This window comes from Hetaerina americana, unplaced genomic scaffold (genome assembly GCF_022747635.1).
Source record: "Hetaerina americana unplaced genomic scaffold, ioHetAmer1.1.p SCAF_3, whole genome shotgun sequence".
Classification (NCBI taxonomy): domain Eukaryota; kingdom Metazoa; phylum Arthropoda; class Insecta; order Odonata; family Calopterygidae; genus Hetaerina; species Hetaerina americana.
Genome location: NW_027286874.1, coordinates 58,244,875 through 58,260,846, shown reverse-complemented (window position 1 = coordinate 58,260,846; position 15,972 = coordinate 58,244,875). Strand labels below are relative to the sequence as shown.

Sequence of the window (15,972 nt, the reverse complement as noted above, 5' to 3'; positions counted from 1 at the left end):
AATGTGTCAGTTAAGTATTTGGTTAATGCTAATAGCTTTTTGCAGGGGTTTTATGATTGCAAGGAAATGTGGCAACATCGGTAACCATGGGAACCACTCGTCACAACACAAACAAGTGTTTTTGAATACTAGTATGTGTTGTTTCAAATGCATTTCGTTTCTTTTCGAGAGAAGTTTGTGCAAATGAATGGAATCGCGAGGGAAAACCAGAATTTTAAATCTTTTATGAAATTAAAATCCAGTGGTGGTAAGTTGCAGATAAGGTTCAAAACACGTTTCAGTGAAAGTAACAGCTCACCACGCTTGGTAAAAAACCGCATGATTTTCATGTATCGATGAATACATATATCACGCTTGGCTTGATCATTCACAATCGCTATTTACCTACTTTCTTTCAGAAGTTGTAAAGTGTCAGGAATGAAGGCATGCTTGATTCGCTTGTAGGTGGTATTACCATGTTTGAGAGACAATCATTTGTCTTCAAATATCTAACTCTATAAGCAGTCTTAGAACCCCTTAATAGTTGAACAAATACAGATTATTGCCGTATCTTCTTTGGGTAATTCAGTCTAAATATTTGTTTCCAGCTTGCATCCAAAGATATTTGTCTAAGTCAAGCCTGTTTAACAGGCTGATAATAGCGTAGTCTAAGGCGTCAGCTAGATAATTTATGTTTTTTGAAGCAATTTAAGGAGTGGCGATTCTCATGAAATATTTTCATGACAGTGAGGACAATAGAGAATTGCTCAGATGTATCAGGAATAGTCAAATCAATGAGGGTGGAGACCCCACGATTCATTTTACATTTATTATTATTTAAATTGAATAATAACTAACTTCGGTTTTCCTTATAGTTCTCTCACAACTACAGAAAACCAGCCACAGTGCAGGGATTCCCTTTCCTTGGCCACTTGTCATTGAAAGTGCAAAGAATCCTCCTAAAAGAAAAGGTGAGACTGGCCTTTTACAATAAAGCCAAATTAAGCTACCAGTTATGCCACTCAAAGGGCCAAGTGAAACCCCTACACAAGAGTGGGGTGTAAAAACTCCTCTGCCAAGACTGCAACTGGATATACATAGGTCAGGTGGGAAGTAGATTTGAGACGAGGTTAAAGGAGCACGAAGCTTGCTTTAGAAACAACATCTCCATGTCACTCTTCGCCAAGCATCTGAGAGGTTGCGGCCACAGCAGCGATTTCATCCCCGAAATCCTGTACATCGAGAAGAAAGGTCATCGCCTCGATGCGCTGGAGAAATTAAAAATCCTTCAGCACAAGAATTATGGAGAAGATGTTTTGACCAACGATTTTCTTTAACCTTCACATTTCCTGTTATTGTATTTCCCCTCACCCCTCTGCCAACTAACCTGACACCAAGCAAACCTTTTCAACAATGTAATAACCCCTCCTCTTAGCCCGCTACTTAATCACCTGACTCATTACCCAGTGCCATTCCCACCGTCTCCAACAATACCCACTCCTCTGCCAACTTACCTGATGCCGAGCAAACCTTTTTCAACATCATCTACATCTATACCAAATATACATACACAAATGGATGGGGAAAGTTGGGGGAACTTGCAAAAAAATATATATATACTTGTATAACCATGTGCAGTTCCTACCTTGTAGGTTAATACTTATAGTGTCGAGCTGACTCCTGGGGGATTTTGATTACAAGCATTCTGGTCTCTTATTGTTCATGGAAAAAATGACATTTTAAACCTGCCAGTCTTGCAGCCTATCTCTCTAATCTTATATTTGTGATCCTCCGCCCCTAATACGTTGGGGATCGTATCATGTTCTTAATGTCAACATTGTATTAATCCATTTTCCCAGGCTGCTACTTTATCACCATTACCAATCCTCCGCCTCTGACTCTAACCATAAATTTTTAGTGTCCCTCTTCCTACCTCAACCAATCCTTTCCTTCCTCCCTCCTCTTCCCCTCTGCTTTACCTCCGCCCAGAGATATACATACTCTATTTGACGTGACAATTTTTATCTGAAGATGTTATACTGTAACGAAACCTAGGACTTAAAATTTTTCTTTTCTATGTGGGAAAGCCAAGTTAGTCATTTTTCAGTTTCAATATGAAGATTTTTCACCAATTCATGCCAGAAACAGTTTTATTTATTGTTATAATAACATTATTCCCATGAAAACATTTTTAAGACATGGTATGCATGTAACACATTAATCTTATTATTTTTCCACAAAAGTTTTTTCCCGAAAACATATATTGATTATGCGCTGACCCTCGCCAGTGATATATTAAATTTTCTTTCAGTAAATTGGTTGTTGACCCACCCACTTTAATTGTCAATATTAGTATGTAAAGGATTTCATCTGAGATTATGGATTTTCGACCAGATTATTTGCAAAATCTGCAGAGACTAGGTTCTTAATACTAAAGTCAGGGGAAGGAAACAGTTTACAAAATAGCAACATGATATGGGTAAATCCATTTTCACAGTGGTTGAATAAAGAGAGCAAGAGGAGGAAGATCGAGAGCAGTGTATTCCTGATGTATCAAAATACATTCATGTCAAGATTTGCAAATAAAGCAAAGAACTTAGTAGGAAACATGATAAAATGGAGAGTATCAAAAGCTATCCGAGGCGGGGGGGGGGGGGGGGGGGGGGGGGGAGAGGGAATAACTGCTGAAAAAAGCAGTTTTTACTTATTAATTTTATAAAAATAAGACTTAAAGAATTGTTTTCTTTGTTTTCCTGAAATCTATAATGATATCATGTTTAGAATTGATGTCAAAACTTCATACCATCATCTTGCATATATTCATGAAGGAATGATATTGTGGTGTTATTTAAAAATGAGGTTTTGGAGTAATTTTAAGGGTTGGGATTAATTTTTAGAAGTAACATAATGTGCACAATAGTTTTTAGGAGTTGAGTCACCAATGGCATTGGTATTTATAAAAATATTCAGCTTCTTTGCAGATTTTATTGAATTGTTTCAAGGTGAAATTAATGTGCCTTCCAAGGAACTGATTAAATTCCTCTGAAACTTAATGAGTGTTGATTCTGTTAATGTTATCATCGTAGCTTCTTTTTAACTTAAAAAACCCAACAAAAATCAACAAAATTCTTTCCATTTGGCCTCATATTCAAAGTTCAAATGCTATTTTGCTGCTGAGACAATTTATCTTTTCATTGGTTGTTCACTTAGCCATCCAACAGCCATAGTAAGAACCTAACGTCAAAATTATTTGATGGTTTAAAAAAAAACAAAATTTATGTACCCATGGAACCATTATGTCCTGACTGGGTATTTTATATCAGTAAGGTGACAACAGCATCAACTAAATTAAGTATCTCTGGCCTAAATTGCTTTAATTATCAGTTAGTTTGATATTTTGTATTAAAAATTTCAGAGTTTACACACATGTTAATTGTAACTATGACCTGCCTTATGTCAAATATTTGACCTAGGAAGCAAATAAACATTATTATTTCTATTATCATCCTTATCAAGGGTCCAATTATTTAACAATTGTAAATGTCTCCTTTAAATGGTATTCAAAGAAAAGAGAGGGAAAGGAGTGGGGAAATGAGAAAAGCAGGAGAAGGGGGCAGGACAAAGTTTTGGAGAAGAGGCACTGAAGGAGGCATGGAAACACTTTAGTTAGCCTGAGATTTTCTTTAAAGCAGAGAATGTACGAAATGAGGATTGTATGATAATAATGCTATTCAAATTTGACTGGGATGATGCATAAAACTATGTAGTGAATATTTAATATCAAGTTCATTCAAGAGCAAGATATAAAATGGTTTTTAAATCATCTATGCATTAATCCAAATTTTTGTCAAGTGTGTCAATATATTCTCGCCTTCCAGTTTATTGATTGGCAGCAGATGATTAAATGACACTGTGACCATTGCTCCTATGGGTACAGGAACAGGCCATGTTTTGACACATGCCTCTCGAACACAATTATGTGCACTACTGGGCCAAATCTTCCACCAAAAGTTCACTTTGTCAATTCTCTTTTTTTAGTCTATCTTCAACTTGTTCATCAGCTCCGTAACTCACTTTTCGCTATGCTAAAGTTGCATGCCTGTTCTAAGTCCATTACTTGTTAAAATTCTTAGTTTTTCTCTGAGATTTTATGGATTTGGCAGAAGGAAGAAATAAAACAATTTGTTTTTACACCATCTGTGATACGTGTTACCATGTTATTTTCACCCTAAGCTGAATTCATAAACTCTCTCAGAAAAAATAATAATCCAACAGCATTGAATTTAATAAAGGTGGCCAATTTGAATTCCAATTTGAGCATGGATCTCCAAGTACATTCCCAATGTCTTTTAATTGAATCAATTGCAGAATTATTTTAGCTCTTGGGATAACCTTCTTGCATATTTATAATTGCAACACAATTCAAAAAGTAAGCTTTTTATGATAGTCAGGGACATACCTAATTTATAAGCAGTAGTTTTAGTTCAGTAATGTTAAATTCTCATGTTATTTCCAATTCGATTGTAATTTTCAATGCTTATTTGCTTCTGGAGCAACCTTCATTGCCAGCTAATGCATTTACTTTGACTAGGGCTGGAGTGATGAATAAAAGAAGAAACAGGAAGAATTACAAATCCAGGTGATCACATTATTAAAAAAAATTGGATTTACTTCTTCGTTCTAATTCAGGCTGGGAGTATTGTGTGTGTGTCACCTTGTATTGCATGCAGAACATTGTATTAATTCCTTGGTTCAAATCAGAACAGATATGTTGAAATGCACACAATTTTAAGTTTAAATATGAAAGAAACAATTTGCTATCAGCCTTAAAAATATAATAATTCGAAATATTTATCATCAGTTACATTTTTGTACAAATGCAAGCATTATCAAATTAGTATGAGAACAGTGAATCATTATCACATATATATGCAATACCACACATCCAAATAGTACTTTGTTTGATGCCTCTTATTGAAGAAATATATTGTTTGAACACGGGTCGCTGTAGTCCAGGGGGTAGAGCATTGGACTACTGACCGGAGGGTCCTGGGTTTTATTCCTGGGCAAGTCTCTGGGCACCTGCAGCTCCACCCAAGCTATGTGATTTTTGGGGTACCAGATCTTCCTGGGAAACCATAAGCGGCACAGGGAAAGGAACTGGCCCCCTTACCCTGGTGTGTGAATTTCACACACCGTTGGGCTTAGTACTAGGTGAACTCTACCATCACCTACCAAACTAACCTTTGGGTTGATTACTGAGTTTATGGTTTGGCTTTATTGTTTGAACCTGTCTCTCACAATTATAATTCTATGTCATTTTCCTGATGGGCCACATAATGGCACCTGCTGTTGGGAGGAAGTTTTACTTCTACAAATAAAAGCTGCTCAAAAGAATAACCTTACAGTAAGCTTTAAAACTTTCAGATGCACCTTTCAGACAGAGGTTTAACTGGTTGATCCACACACAGCTTGTGAGGCAAGATGCAGATGACTGCAACACCATAATTGAGCAGGATTACAAGAACAGTAATGGAAAATGTGAATATGCAATTTATGCAGGGGTAAGTTTCAATTTATGTATTTTGAATATCATTGTTGTCCTTAATGCAGGAAATATACAATCATGTATGTTTACTCACAGGGATTGCTTCTTCGGCAAGAAGGGAAAGTTCTTGATTCTCTTGAGTGCTTCAAAGTCTGTCAATTGATGAACCCAAAAAATCCACAGTATATAAAGCAACAGGCATATTCACTGTAATAATGAAATTCTCAGTGCATTTTACTGCCTATCGTATACTTATTTCATCTAAATGAGTTATATATTTTCATTTATGTAAGGTCTTTAGTTGGCAGAACTCAAGAAGCAATTGATAAATATGTAGAAGCTGATGAAATAACCGAAAGAAAAGATTGGGAGTTAGCATTTCGACTTGGTAAGTTATTGACATGCACATTAACAGAAAATTAGATTCTCATTTGCAAGAAATTGTAATAGAGGTGTACAGTTATTGCGAGAGGCTTGTAGATTTTTAAGCAATATGTTTCTCTCCACTGAATCGGCTTAGTTCACTGTGACCGATACAATTAGCAATCTCTGTCTTAGCTGGTCTTCACTGAAGTATCTGGTATTGGTTTAACATTTCAACAAGATCTTTTCTGGGCTAAGGAGTCATACCATGATCTATGTAGCACACATGCCTTTCATGGCGTAGCCTTAGGATGTCGTCAATTACGAACGAAGTACATATAACTACATTTAAAAAATTTTCCTTGGCCATCCTCTCGGGAAGTAATTTCACTCCAAGTCCACCAATTTGGCCTAATTTTGCTGTGAAAATGATGTCACTCATTATTCGGACAAAATAATGTCTATAATTCAAATGGTATGACTAAATAAAAATAGAATGTTAAATGTTTCCATCAACCAGTGCAAATAGAAAACTCATCTTAATTTTTGAATAAAAGTAAGATTGTGTGGTGCACTTAAAAGGTAATAATGATTAACCTAATATTGCCATAATATTACATGCATTCTTATGGGGAAATTTCATGCTTCATAACTTATTTACATAGTGTAATGACAAAAGTTTCAGTATAAATTTTGAAACCTTTCTTTTTTCATATTTCTCAATTATGTAGAGAGCTTACTACACATTTACAACATAGGTAGTTGCACTAAAATATAGATAGTATCCCTCACTTAAGGATTCAAGATATGACTGGAACTTGATTAATTTGCCACAGTTAAAATATATACAATTTGTTAATTTTTCATTAAAAGCATATCACATCTATTGAATTACCATCCTGAATGATATCACATATTTCAGTAAACATGTCACTGACCACCAGGGAGATTTCCTCCCATTCCTTCAAGAAAGATGCTATTCATTTGATGCTCTCAAACAGGTAGAAATACTATTGTTAAAAAAATATGGGAATTTGACTAATAATACATATATCCTATAAACTCCCCCTGCTAAATATCCCACTACATTTCTGTCCCCGAGTCATGGCCCCTCTGGCTTCCAAACTCCATTTCCCTTACCATCCATTCATTCCAACATCCTTAGCACATCTAAATAGCTGCCCACTTACTTCATGTTTAAAGTATATGATAATGACTTTACAGACAATACCACCCTCTGACTTGTAGTTTAGTGCTTTGACTTATTAAGCACCTTTTTTATGAAAGGTCAACAAATTATTTTTCAACTCACTACCCATCTCCCATTTGTACATTTATTGATTGCCAAAGTGAATTAAAAATTATGTTCAAGTTTTTTAATGATTAAATAGTCAGGCTCATAACAACATCTCTCACAGATAATGTTTTTATGATTCAGGTCAATGCTACTTCCAGATTGGAGATTATGAAAAGGCAAGAATTTATTTGGAGAATGCCTCAAAATTAAATAGAATGAATGATGATGTATCTCACAGCTTGGCTCAGGCATGCATTCTTTTGGGAAAAAAGAGAGCTGCTATAAATATCTATGATGAAGCACTCAAGTAAGATATATATGTGTACATATGTTACTTATACTAATAATAATCAGTGCAGCAGCTGTTTATTTTTCTACCATGCATGCTCAAAATTGTATAAACAATTGAATACATACATAGAAGCCATACATGATTGTGTGTCCAATCTATATTGGGTGTTTAGTAGCATAAGTAAATCTTGATAATATTTACTATCAGTGTTTATGGGTACTTTAAAAGTTTACCATGCTTAAATATTGCATCATTGCATGATTTATTTCAAATAACTAACTACAAGTACAATTAGGCGGTGTTCATTACTTAATAAGGATACGAGTACATCATGTTTATCTTGAAGAGATGCCTAACTAAATATTTCCCCGCTGTTTATCTATAGTAAAATAGGCAAGCCTTATATTACAGTTTGAGAGGTCTAATGTACCAAATTTGGAAAGGGAATGATTTAAAATGCCTTATATGGAAATTCATTAAACTGTGTGACTTGAAGAAAGTAAGGTGACTCTTATAAATGTTTGTTTAATGAAAAAATTGATTCTTTAGGGTATAAAGTGCAGGTATTTATAACCTGAGAGTAGTTGTTGGTTTAATACCTGGCAGAAGAGTCATTGATGAGAGGATGATGCTGCATTTTAAAACCATAGTTTTGGCATAATGATACTATAGATGCTACCCTAATAAAGAGGCATCCTGACACTTTTTATAAAGAGGCTAAAGATTCAGATGTAAAAACTGTCATTTAAGTTTTCCAATAATTGAAATTGTTTTTATTATTTTCTTGTACACTACTGTAACAGAGTAACTTGCACAGAATGCATATATGATGCTCCTGCAGTTTAAGGGGCTTGGTTTCTAAGTTGGGATAACTTAATGTCAAGACAATCTAAGCTGGGTTTGTTTTTTTCTTACTTAACCAAGAAGACCTTTTGGGCAGAGAGTATACAGGTATATTTACAGAGATTCGACCTTTTAAAAAATGGATATTGAAATCCTCAGGAAAAATCATTTTAATTCAGGAAATGAGTGTCATTTTTCTCAGAGAATAAATTTGTTTGCCTACCAATTGGTGAAAAACACCTAGCATAGCATACAAGGTCCGTCCCAAATATAAGTATTGCTGTTTTCATTGTCTTGTTCGACTCGAAGGCATTATCCACAATCAGTTTGTGTCTAAGGGGCAGACAGTAAACAGTAAGCTTTGCATATAAGACCTTGAAAGGCTGCAGGATAGAGTGAAATGCATCTGAAAGGAGATTTTTGCCAACTGGAGGCTACACCAAAACAATGTGCAGTCTCACACTACCTTCCTCATGACCAGGTACATGGTGGCACTACTGGATTTCTTTTTGTTCCCAAGAATAAAAATTTGTTTGAAAGGCAACCATTTTGGAATGCTGGATTATGTAATAAGGCTGAGATTAGGTGCCTAAAAGAGGTTCCTATTGATGCCTTTCATGAAGCATACCATAAATGCCATAGATGCTGGTTGGCTTCAGTGTGTTGTTGTACATGGATGCTATTTTGAAGAATTTTAGTAAGTTGTACTTTGATCTGCAATATATTTTTTTCCTGGATCCATTCTACTTATTTTTGGGACAGATCATGCACATAAGGAGTAGAAATACCCAGGAGTAGTATGGAAAAATGTGTGCGACAAAGTGTAATTGATTTGATTAAAAGAGACAACATAATCCTTGCATCTTTAAAATTCTATTGTTTATATTTTTCATTGAACATGTAGTTTTTATTACAATGATTCCGTTTCTTTAAGAAAATCAGCAAGAAAAATTACATAATGTGTCATAATAAATTTTACTTTTTTTTCCTCATCACATTATATTGATATAAATGGAAGTCATTTAAGTAAATTATTTACTGACTTGCATTGCATTAAATCAATAATATTAAAGAAAATAGATATGTTTGTCGTCATGGATGCAACAGCTATCGTAATATCTCCCCACGAGTGTATTCATTAATGAAATTATTTTTGTAGGCACAACCCCATTAATGGTGATCTGGCTGTAAATTTAACTTACTTATGGGTTCTTGATGGTGGTGATAAAGATGTTAAACAGCCAATGGAAAAATTGAGTACTTCTCTTTCTCATCAGCCTCAAAATTTTGCTGTTCTTCTAACCAGTGGGGCAATTACTCAAGTAACGTAAAAAAACATATTCTTATTAATTTATTTACTTTAAAGGATTTTAATCCAAAGTCAAGCAACTTATTCATATTTATTCTAGGACCAAAGACAGCTAGAAATTGCCTTGGCCAAATATCATGCTGCTGTGAAAATCAATCCATTTTCTGTTGCCCTATGGAACAATATTGGTCTTTGCTTCCTGGGGAAAAAGAAATATCTGGCTGTATGTTTTTGAGAATTAATACTTTTTAATGTTTTCATTTAACATTTAATCTTGTGACATTTTTTGGAAATTATTTTTAACATTAAAAATTACTCATTGAAATTATATTTTTTCAGGCCATTGGATGCTTAAAAAGAGCAGCTTACCTCAATCCACTAAGTGTTGAAGTGGCACACAACTTGGGATTAATCAACCTTTTAATGAGCCAATTTGCATCAGCAGCAATGTATTTATCACAGGCTCTGAGTATAGCCAGAAAATCAAGCAAAACTGCAATTTCTTCTAATTTTAATGGAAGCAAGCACAAAAAATCCTGGATTATTGGTCAAGGATACATCCTTTTAGCAGGTAATATATTTTGATGGAACTGCAATTTTAATGATTAATTAAAAAATAAACAAGTGGGTGGGACAACTCGGAATGAGATTGGACAGATATGGCCAGTGCCATTGAAAGTTAGGGATGCACAGGAAAGAATTAGCTCCTAGTCTTATTTCTGCTACATTTGCAATAAAATAATTTCCCTGGGGGATTATTAGGGTCAAATCTACTCATTCGCAAATTGTCGTGGAGCAATAGGCCTACTATGACCAGTCAGTTACATGCATGGAGATTAAGGGTGCAATGCTGAATCTTCTGACTCCTTAAATCTTATATAATATTTGAAGACTTAAATACTTTTGAATGATGATACATTCTTTTTGAGAACCTATGAAAGAAAACTTTTAATTTCTAATTAAGTGATGTAAAATTTTACTTCCACAACCATTCTTTAAACACTTAAGAGATAAATCTCTATAAGATCACCTTAAATTTAGAATGTTAATTTATCATTCTTAAATTATCCTCACCTATGATACGTAGGATTCTCACATTATAAATATTGTCTGCAGTAGAGAAAGAATGTAATGAATTTCCATTGGTATGACAAAAGTTGATTTTTGAACCCATGCAGCCCCGTCCCCTTTTTCCTAAAAAGCCTTAGAGTAAAAGATTGGGCATATAAATTGTTAGACCCCGATCCATTTTTGGATGAACAGTATTTTTTGGGTGGTAGATGACATTGCTAGGAACAGTTCACAGAGATGTTTTTCATATGTGAGTAACTGAAGTACAGGATGATTCAAAATATGAAATATGCCCAAAAATGGAGCAAGACATCATCTGGAAATACAGGAGCTCAGTTATTGGCCTTGAGAGATATCAGTTTTGTTGAAATTACATCTGAATAATACTCTAATATTTTTAAAGGGTGACTAATGTCGTGTTTATTGTGTTAAATAATGCATGTTAATAGCCTTACTTTTCTTTTAGCCACAGGTTAGAATTTTTTCATCTCTAATATTATGAAATACAGCTTATCATAAATGTTCACCGACTTCCCCGCAAGTGTGCTGTAATAGACTGTTACAGGAGAAATTACAGCTTCCATTTTAAAGTGTTTTGCATCTTAAATTGGTTATAAACAACCTTAAATTGACCATTATGCTTTGAACAATATTTAGTGGGAGTAGTTGATTAGAAATGATACTACTAATGAAAATCATGGCCACTAAAATACTACTACAGTAGATACTGCCACTATTTTAGATAGAGTTGGTTGTGAGAAATTTTTCCAAAAATTTCCTGAAGCAAAGAAAGAAATTAATTTTCATGAAGAAATTCATGTGCATTGTATAATAATTATAGTTTTAGACATAAGTTGTGTAATTTATCTCTATGTCACCCATTTTTGGTGTGTCATCACAGTCTCTTATTCTACTACAATGCCACCCAAAGCGGACTGATCAGCTAACACTTGTAATAGCAAAGTTTGGTGAATCTGCTATTTCATTATGCAGCTGTTCTCTGCGTTTTTTGCATGTCAGTTGATAGCTGAGAGGTGCTTTAGTACAATTATATCCTTCCTATTACCAGCCAAAGGATATGGCCAAGTCTAGTGTAAATGAATGCCCATGGCATAGAAAATATTATGCAATATTTTATCAATGAAGTGTAATCAAGAAATTCAAGAAACTATTCATGACTCAAGTAAAGTCTTATGAATTCTTTTGTAACAATCTTCATCACATTTAAGAACTTATTTTAATATTAAGTAATATTTATATTGATGACATTTAATATGGCTGTACCATTTTGCAAAATGAATAAAGTGTTATCATTATTATTATGGAATCAGATTTGAGGAACAGTGGATTTATATAAACTCTAATTTAGCTTTATGAACACAACTTTGTTTCAGGTTGTCCCTATTTTACAATTTCATTGTTCTTGCATTGAGCACAAAGAGTTGAAAAATGATCGGCATATTCAGAATGGTGACATATCCTCTCAAATATGTTAGTAATAGAGCATCACCGTAATGCTTCTTTACTCTTGGTTTGAGTAGAATGTCTTCCGAACCATGTGGTACAGTGACTACTCACTTAAAAAATGGGTTTAAACTGAAATAAGATAGTGGATTTCGTCAGCAGTGAGGAAGTTGCAACCTAGAAGCTAAGAATTTCATGGTGCAAAGAAATTTTACTCAAGAAATTTTTCAACATATTCATTGTATAATATCAGTTGTACTAAATATGCATAGAGAAAGTTCAACAAAAAGCAGAGCTTTACTTTCTACAAATAATGTACATCATCCAAAATCACCAATAGAAAGGCTTACATTCCCAAGGCATGATGGTGGAGATGGGCTATTAAAATTTTCAGCTCCTAAATAACAATGTAGGTATGTATTCACATTCTTCGATGCTTATCTCTTGCTGAAGTGAAACATCAGCTCTACACTAAGCAACCATGTACTCAAATTCAAACCATACAGTGAAATTCAAAGCATTCAAACTGAAATGGGAAACCTAAGTACAACTAATCTAGAGCAGCATTTTCTTTGTCACAAATAAGAAACATAATGGAAGACACCACAATAATAGTTAGCAATCACACAGTGACAGAGTTAAATAAAATTTAACTTGATTATATTCTTGTGAAAAATTATCGCTAAAATTTGCATCGAAAAAAGCTACAGGAAAAAATTTTACTAAAGGACTACAAATCACAGATGATTAGTGTAGAAAGTCACTTATTCCAAGAAATCATTCAGCAATTAGTCTCTAGTCTCATACTCTTTTCCCTCAACTTGTACAGCTAAAGCTTAGAGTTGTGACAAAACCATTCTTTAAAAACTTTCCATGAACTGATCACATATCACTGTCAAGCCTTAGATACCATTAATCAATCATCAGAAATCCAAAGAATGAATTCCACTTTGACAGAGCCGCACTCACAGATGGAGCAGTTCACTATGAAAGATGAGCTACAATGAGTTAGCAAAGTACAGAGAATATACTTATAGACCAATAGAGTGGTGATAGCATTACAATACTGTGCAGCAAATAGAAGTGCAGTAAGTCCTTAATTTAGGTTGTACCAATTTGTTTTCTTACAACATGACAGCTTAGGCAAGTTTTCTTTAGCTTACTTTAATTTTCTGAAATAAAACAGGTATATTCTTTGTTACAAGAGATTAAATTAATAAATAATTCTTTGAAAGTACCTTTTTTATGTATACATTTTTTACGTTAGGAATTTTTGTGAATTTTCTACACAATTGTAGATTGGCTACACAAAGTCCATTTCCATATTGATTCAACTTATATAATAGGAATGCATAAATTGAGGACTTACTGTACATAGGTACTTATGTAGAGGGTATAAAAATATTTAAAAAGCAGGGCATATTCTATATGGTGTACTACTCTGATAAAAAAACCATTATTACCAAATTGATTGGCACAAAAGATATTACATTATATCACAAAACCATAATTCCAACAAAATTGAAATGCTACAAAAAAGCAGTGGTCAAATTTACACGTCATGTGGTAAAAACTCTTCTCCAAATTCAAAAGTATTTGAAATATAACCACCTTAGATGAAGTAGAAAAAGGTGTACCTAATTCAACTCTTAGATCCAGTTCCTCTCTCTATATCCAGCATATTCAGAGAGTAAATATTTTAAAATATACAGCAATAATAAAAATAACATTTGTAGTCAATATTAGTATGGATAATAGGTAATACATAATAAGTTAAGAGGGAGGTGAAGAGACCAGCTCTTCTTTCCAAGAGTTTTGACCCTAAAGACCCGAGCATTTCTAGGAGGATAACACTTCTGATGCACATTCATTTATTCACACATACACACTTATTCACTTGAAAACATTGGCATCCACCCCTTCATTCTGTTTATTACAAGCACCTAATTTTGCAGCAACCACCTTAAACAATCACTTTAAAGGAAAGCTAAGTTATTGAATGACACAGATTCATACTTAGTCTTAATGCACTAACAGTTGAAGGCAATGTACTCAGGTGAAGCATAGCAGCACTTAGTGTTTTTTTCACTGTTTACCAGGCAAAAATAACCAAACTGAATTTAGTGTATGATAATTAATACTTGCAAGTTTGTGCCCAGTGTTGATGTTTGTGATTTCTATGAAGTCGAGGTCAGTGTAGTCTGAGAAAAATATAATTAAATATTTTCTATCTAAACTGCCAAATGAGTCATGAAATTGAAGTGAGTCCTTTAATAGGGTATGAAAATGCATTCCAAATTAAGTTATAGTATGATTTCTCTGGTGTTAATGGCACATATATCCTTATGCCATTATAAACATAATATGAAACATTTATACATGATCAAATTCAAAGAAATATCATAAATTATGGATGTAATTAATTTATTATGCAGGCATTAACTATGATCAGTTCCTTAAGAAGGACAATGCAAAGTACTGTACATATTAATGCTCAGTAAGAATTATCAAAGTGATGATAAACCAACATTAATTCAGTATTTTCTTCTGAAACACCAGAGCCTCATTTTATTTTAAATCTAAAACCTCACAAATATGAATAGATTGACAAAGGGAAATGAATTTAGCATTGAGTTGAATCAATGTGTGTCTCTACTTTAATCAGTGGAAGTGAAACAGTTGTGAACAATGACCTTTTATCAATTTCAGCTGCATTGAAAAATTTGGGGGATTTGAAGAATGCTAAGTGCGCTCATCAAATGTCTTTGAACACGGAGCATGATGACCCCCTTCCTCCTCTGAGCTATGCTCTCTTTCTATGGGAAACAGAAAGAAAGCAAACAGTGGATAATCCAGATGGTGAGGACACTTGCTTTGAGGTCATTTTCAAAATGTTAGATGAATTTGAGAAAAGAGTGAAGAGAGAAGGGAGAGAAGTTGCTCCAGGAGTAAGTGCATTTTCTCTCGTGATTTAAATAGTACACTTTTTTAATCACAAGTATTTTGCATTTAATCACATTATGTTTCAGATGATAGAGGCAGCTAATCAACTTAAGACTGCTCTTAAGCTTTTAGAAGATCACAAGAAGTCTGAAAAATAGCCCAAAAATATAGCTCAAGCATCATGCACATTCAACAATTGAGAAGCTCAAGCAGAGTACACCATTTATGCACAGTAATTGATTTTTCAGCTGGAACAAGAAAACAGTGCTGAAGCCCAGAGTTGAGCTGACCTAGTGCCTTACAAGGAAATATCCCAAAGGTTTGATGCCTGTGTGGGATATGATCAAGGGTCATGAGTGTACTCTAAATTGACTTTGAAATTGGACCAGTCTACCTATTTACCTTCATCATTTTGGTCTTTGTGTAGACCACCAGGCATTAAGTAGTGTTTTAGTTAAGCTCATGCATGTGTGAGAACATTATTTAGTATTCATCTCATTATAATATGGATTTTTTTGCAAGTCAGATTCTGGCAACATGGAGGAGGCATGTTGTATGGATAGTCAATCATGGTAAATGGCCAATGAAGGCTGCCGAAAATGTAATTTCATTTATAATAACAGATGTAACATGTATCTCCTAAACTCCCAAGAAAAAAATTATGAATGCCATGAATAATTTTAATGGTAATGTTCATTGTTTCAAGTTATGTTGAAAACTCATAAGCACTTGTAAGCAAACAGTTGGTTTGGCTTAGGGGAAAATCAAGGCAATATAATCTATGTTGGGGGATTCATTAAAGAAGGAAATCACAACCACACCCCAATGACATGGATGAGATATTTTGAGTCAAAATGAGAGGT

General features: G+C 34.1%; 1 protein-coding gene across 1 annotated transcript; it reads left to right on the top strand.

The window, feature by feature from the left end:
- Positions 1–195: 195 nt before the first annotated feature.
- BBS4 (Bardet-Biedl syndrome 4) lies at positions 196–15,310 on the top strand. The gene is made up of 10 exons (XM_071587258.1): positions 196–247; positions 5,407–5,543; positions 5,624–5,736; positions 5,821–5,915; positions 7,329–7,494; positions 9,482–9,644; positions 9,732–9,854; positions 9,971–10,202; positions 14,876–15,114; positions 15,196–15,310. The coding sequence occupies exons 1-10, from the start codon at positions 226–228 to the stop codon at positions 15,265–15,267; spliced, it is 1,362 nt and encodes a 453-aa protein (XP_071443359.1). The 5' UTR covers positions 196–225; the 3' UTR covers positions 15,268–15,310.
- The last annotated feature ends 662 nt before the right edge of the window (positions 15,311–15,972 follow it).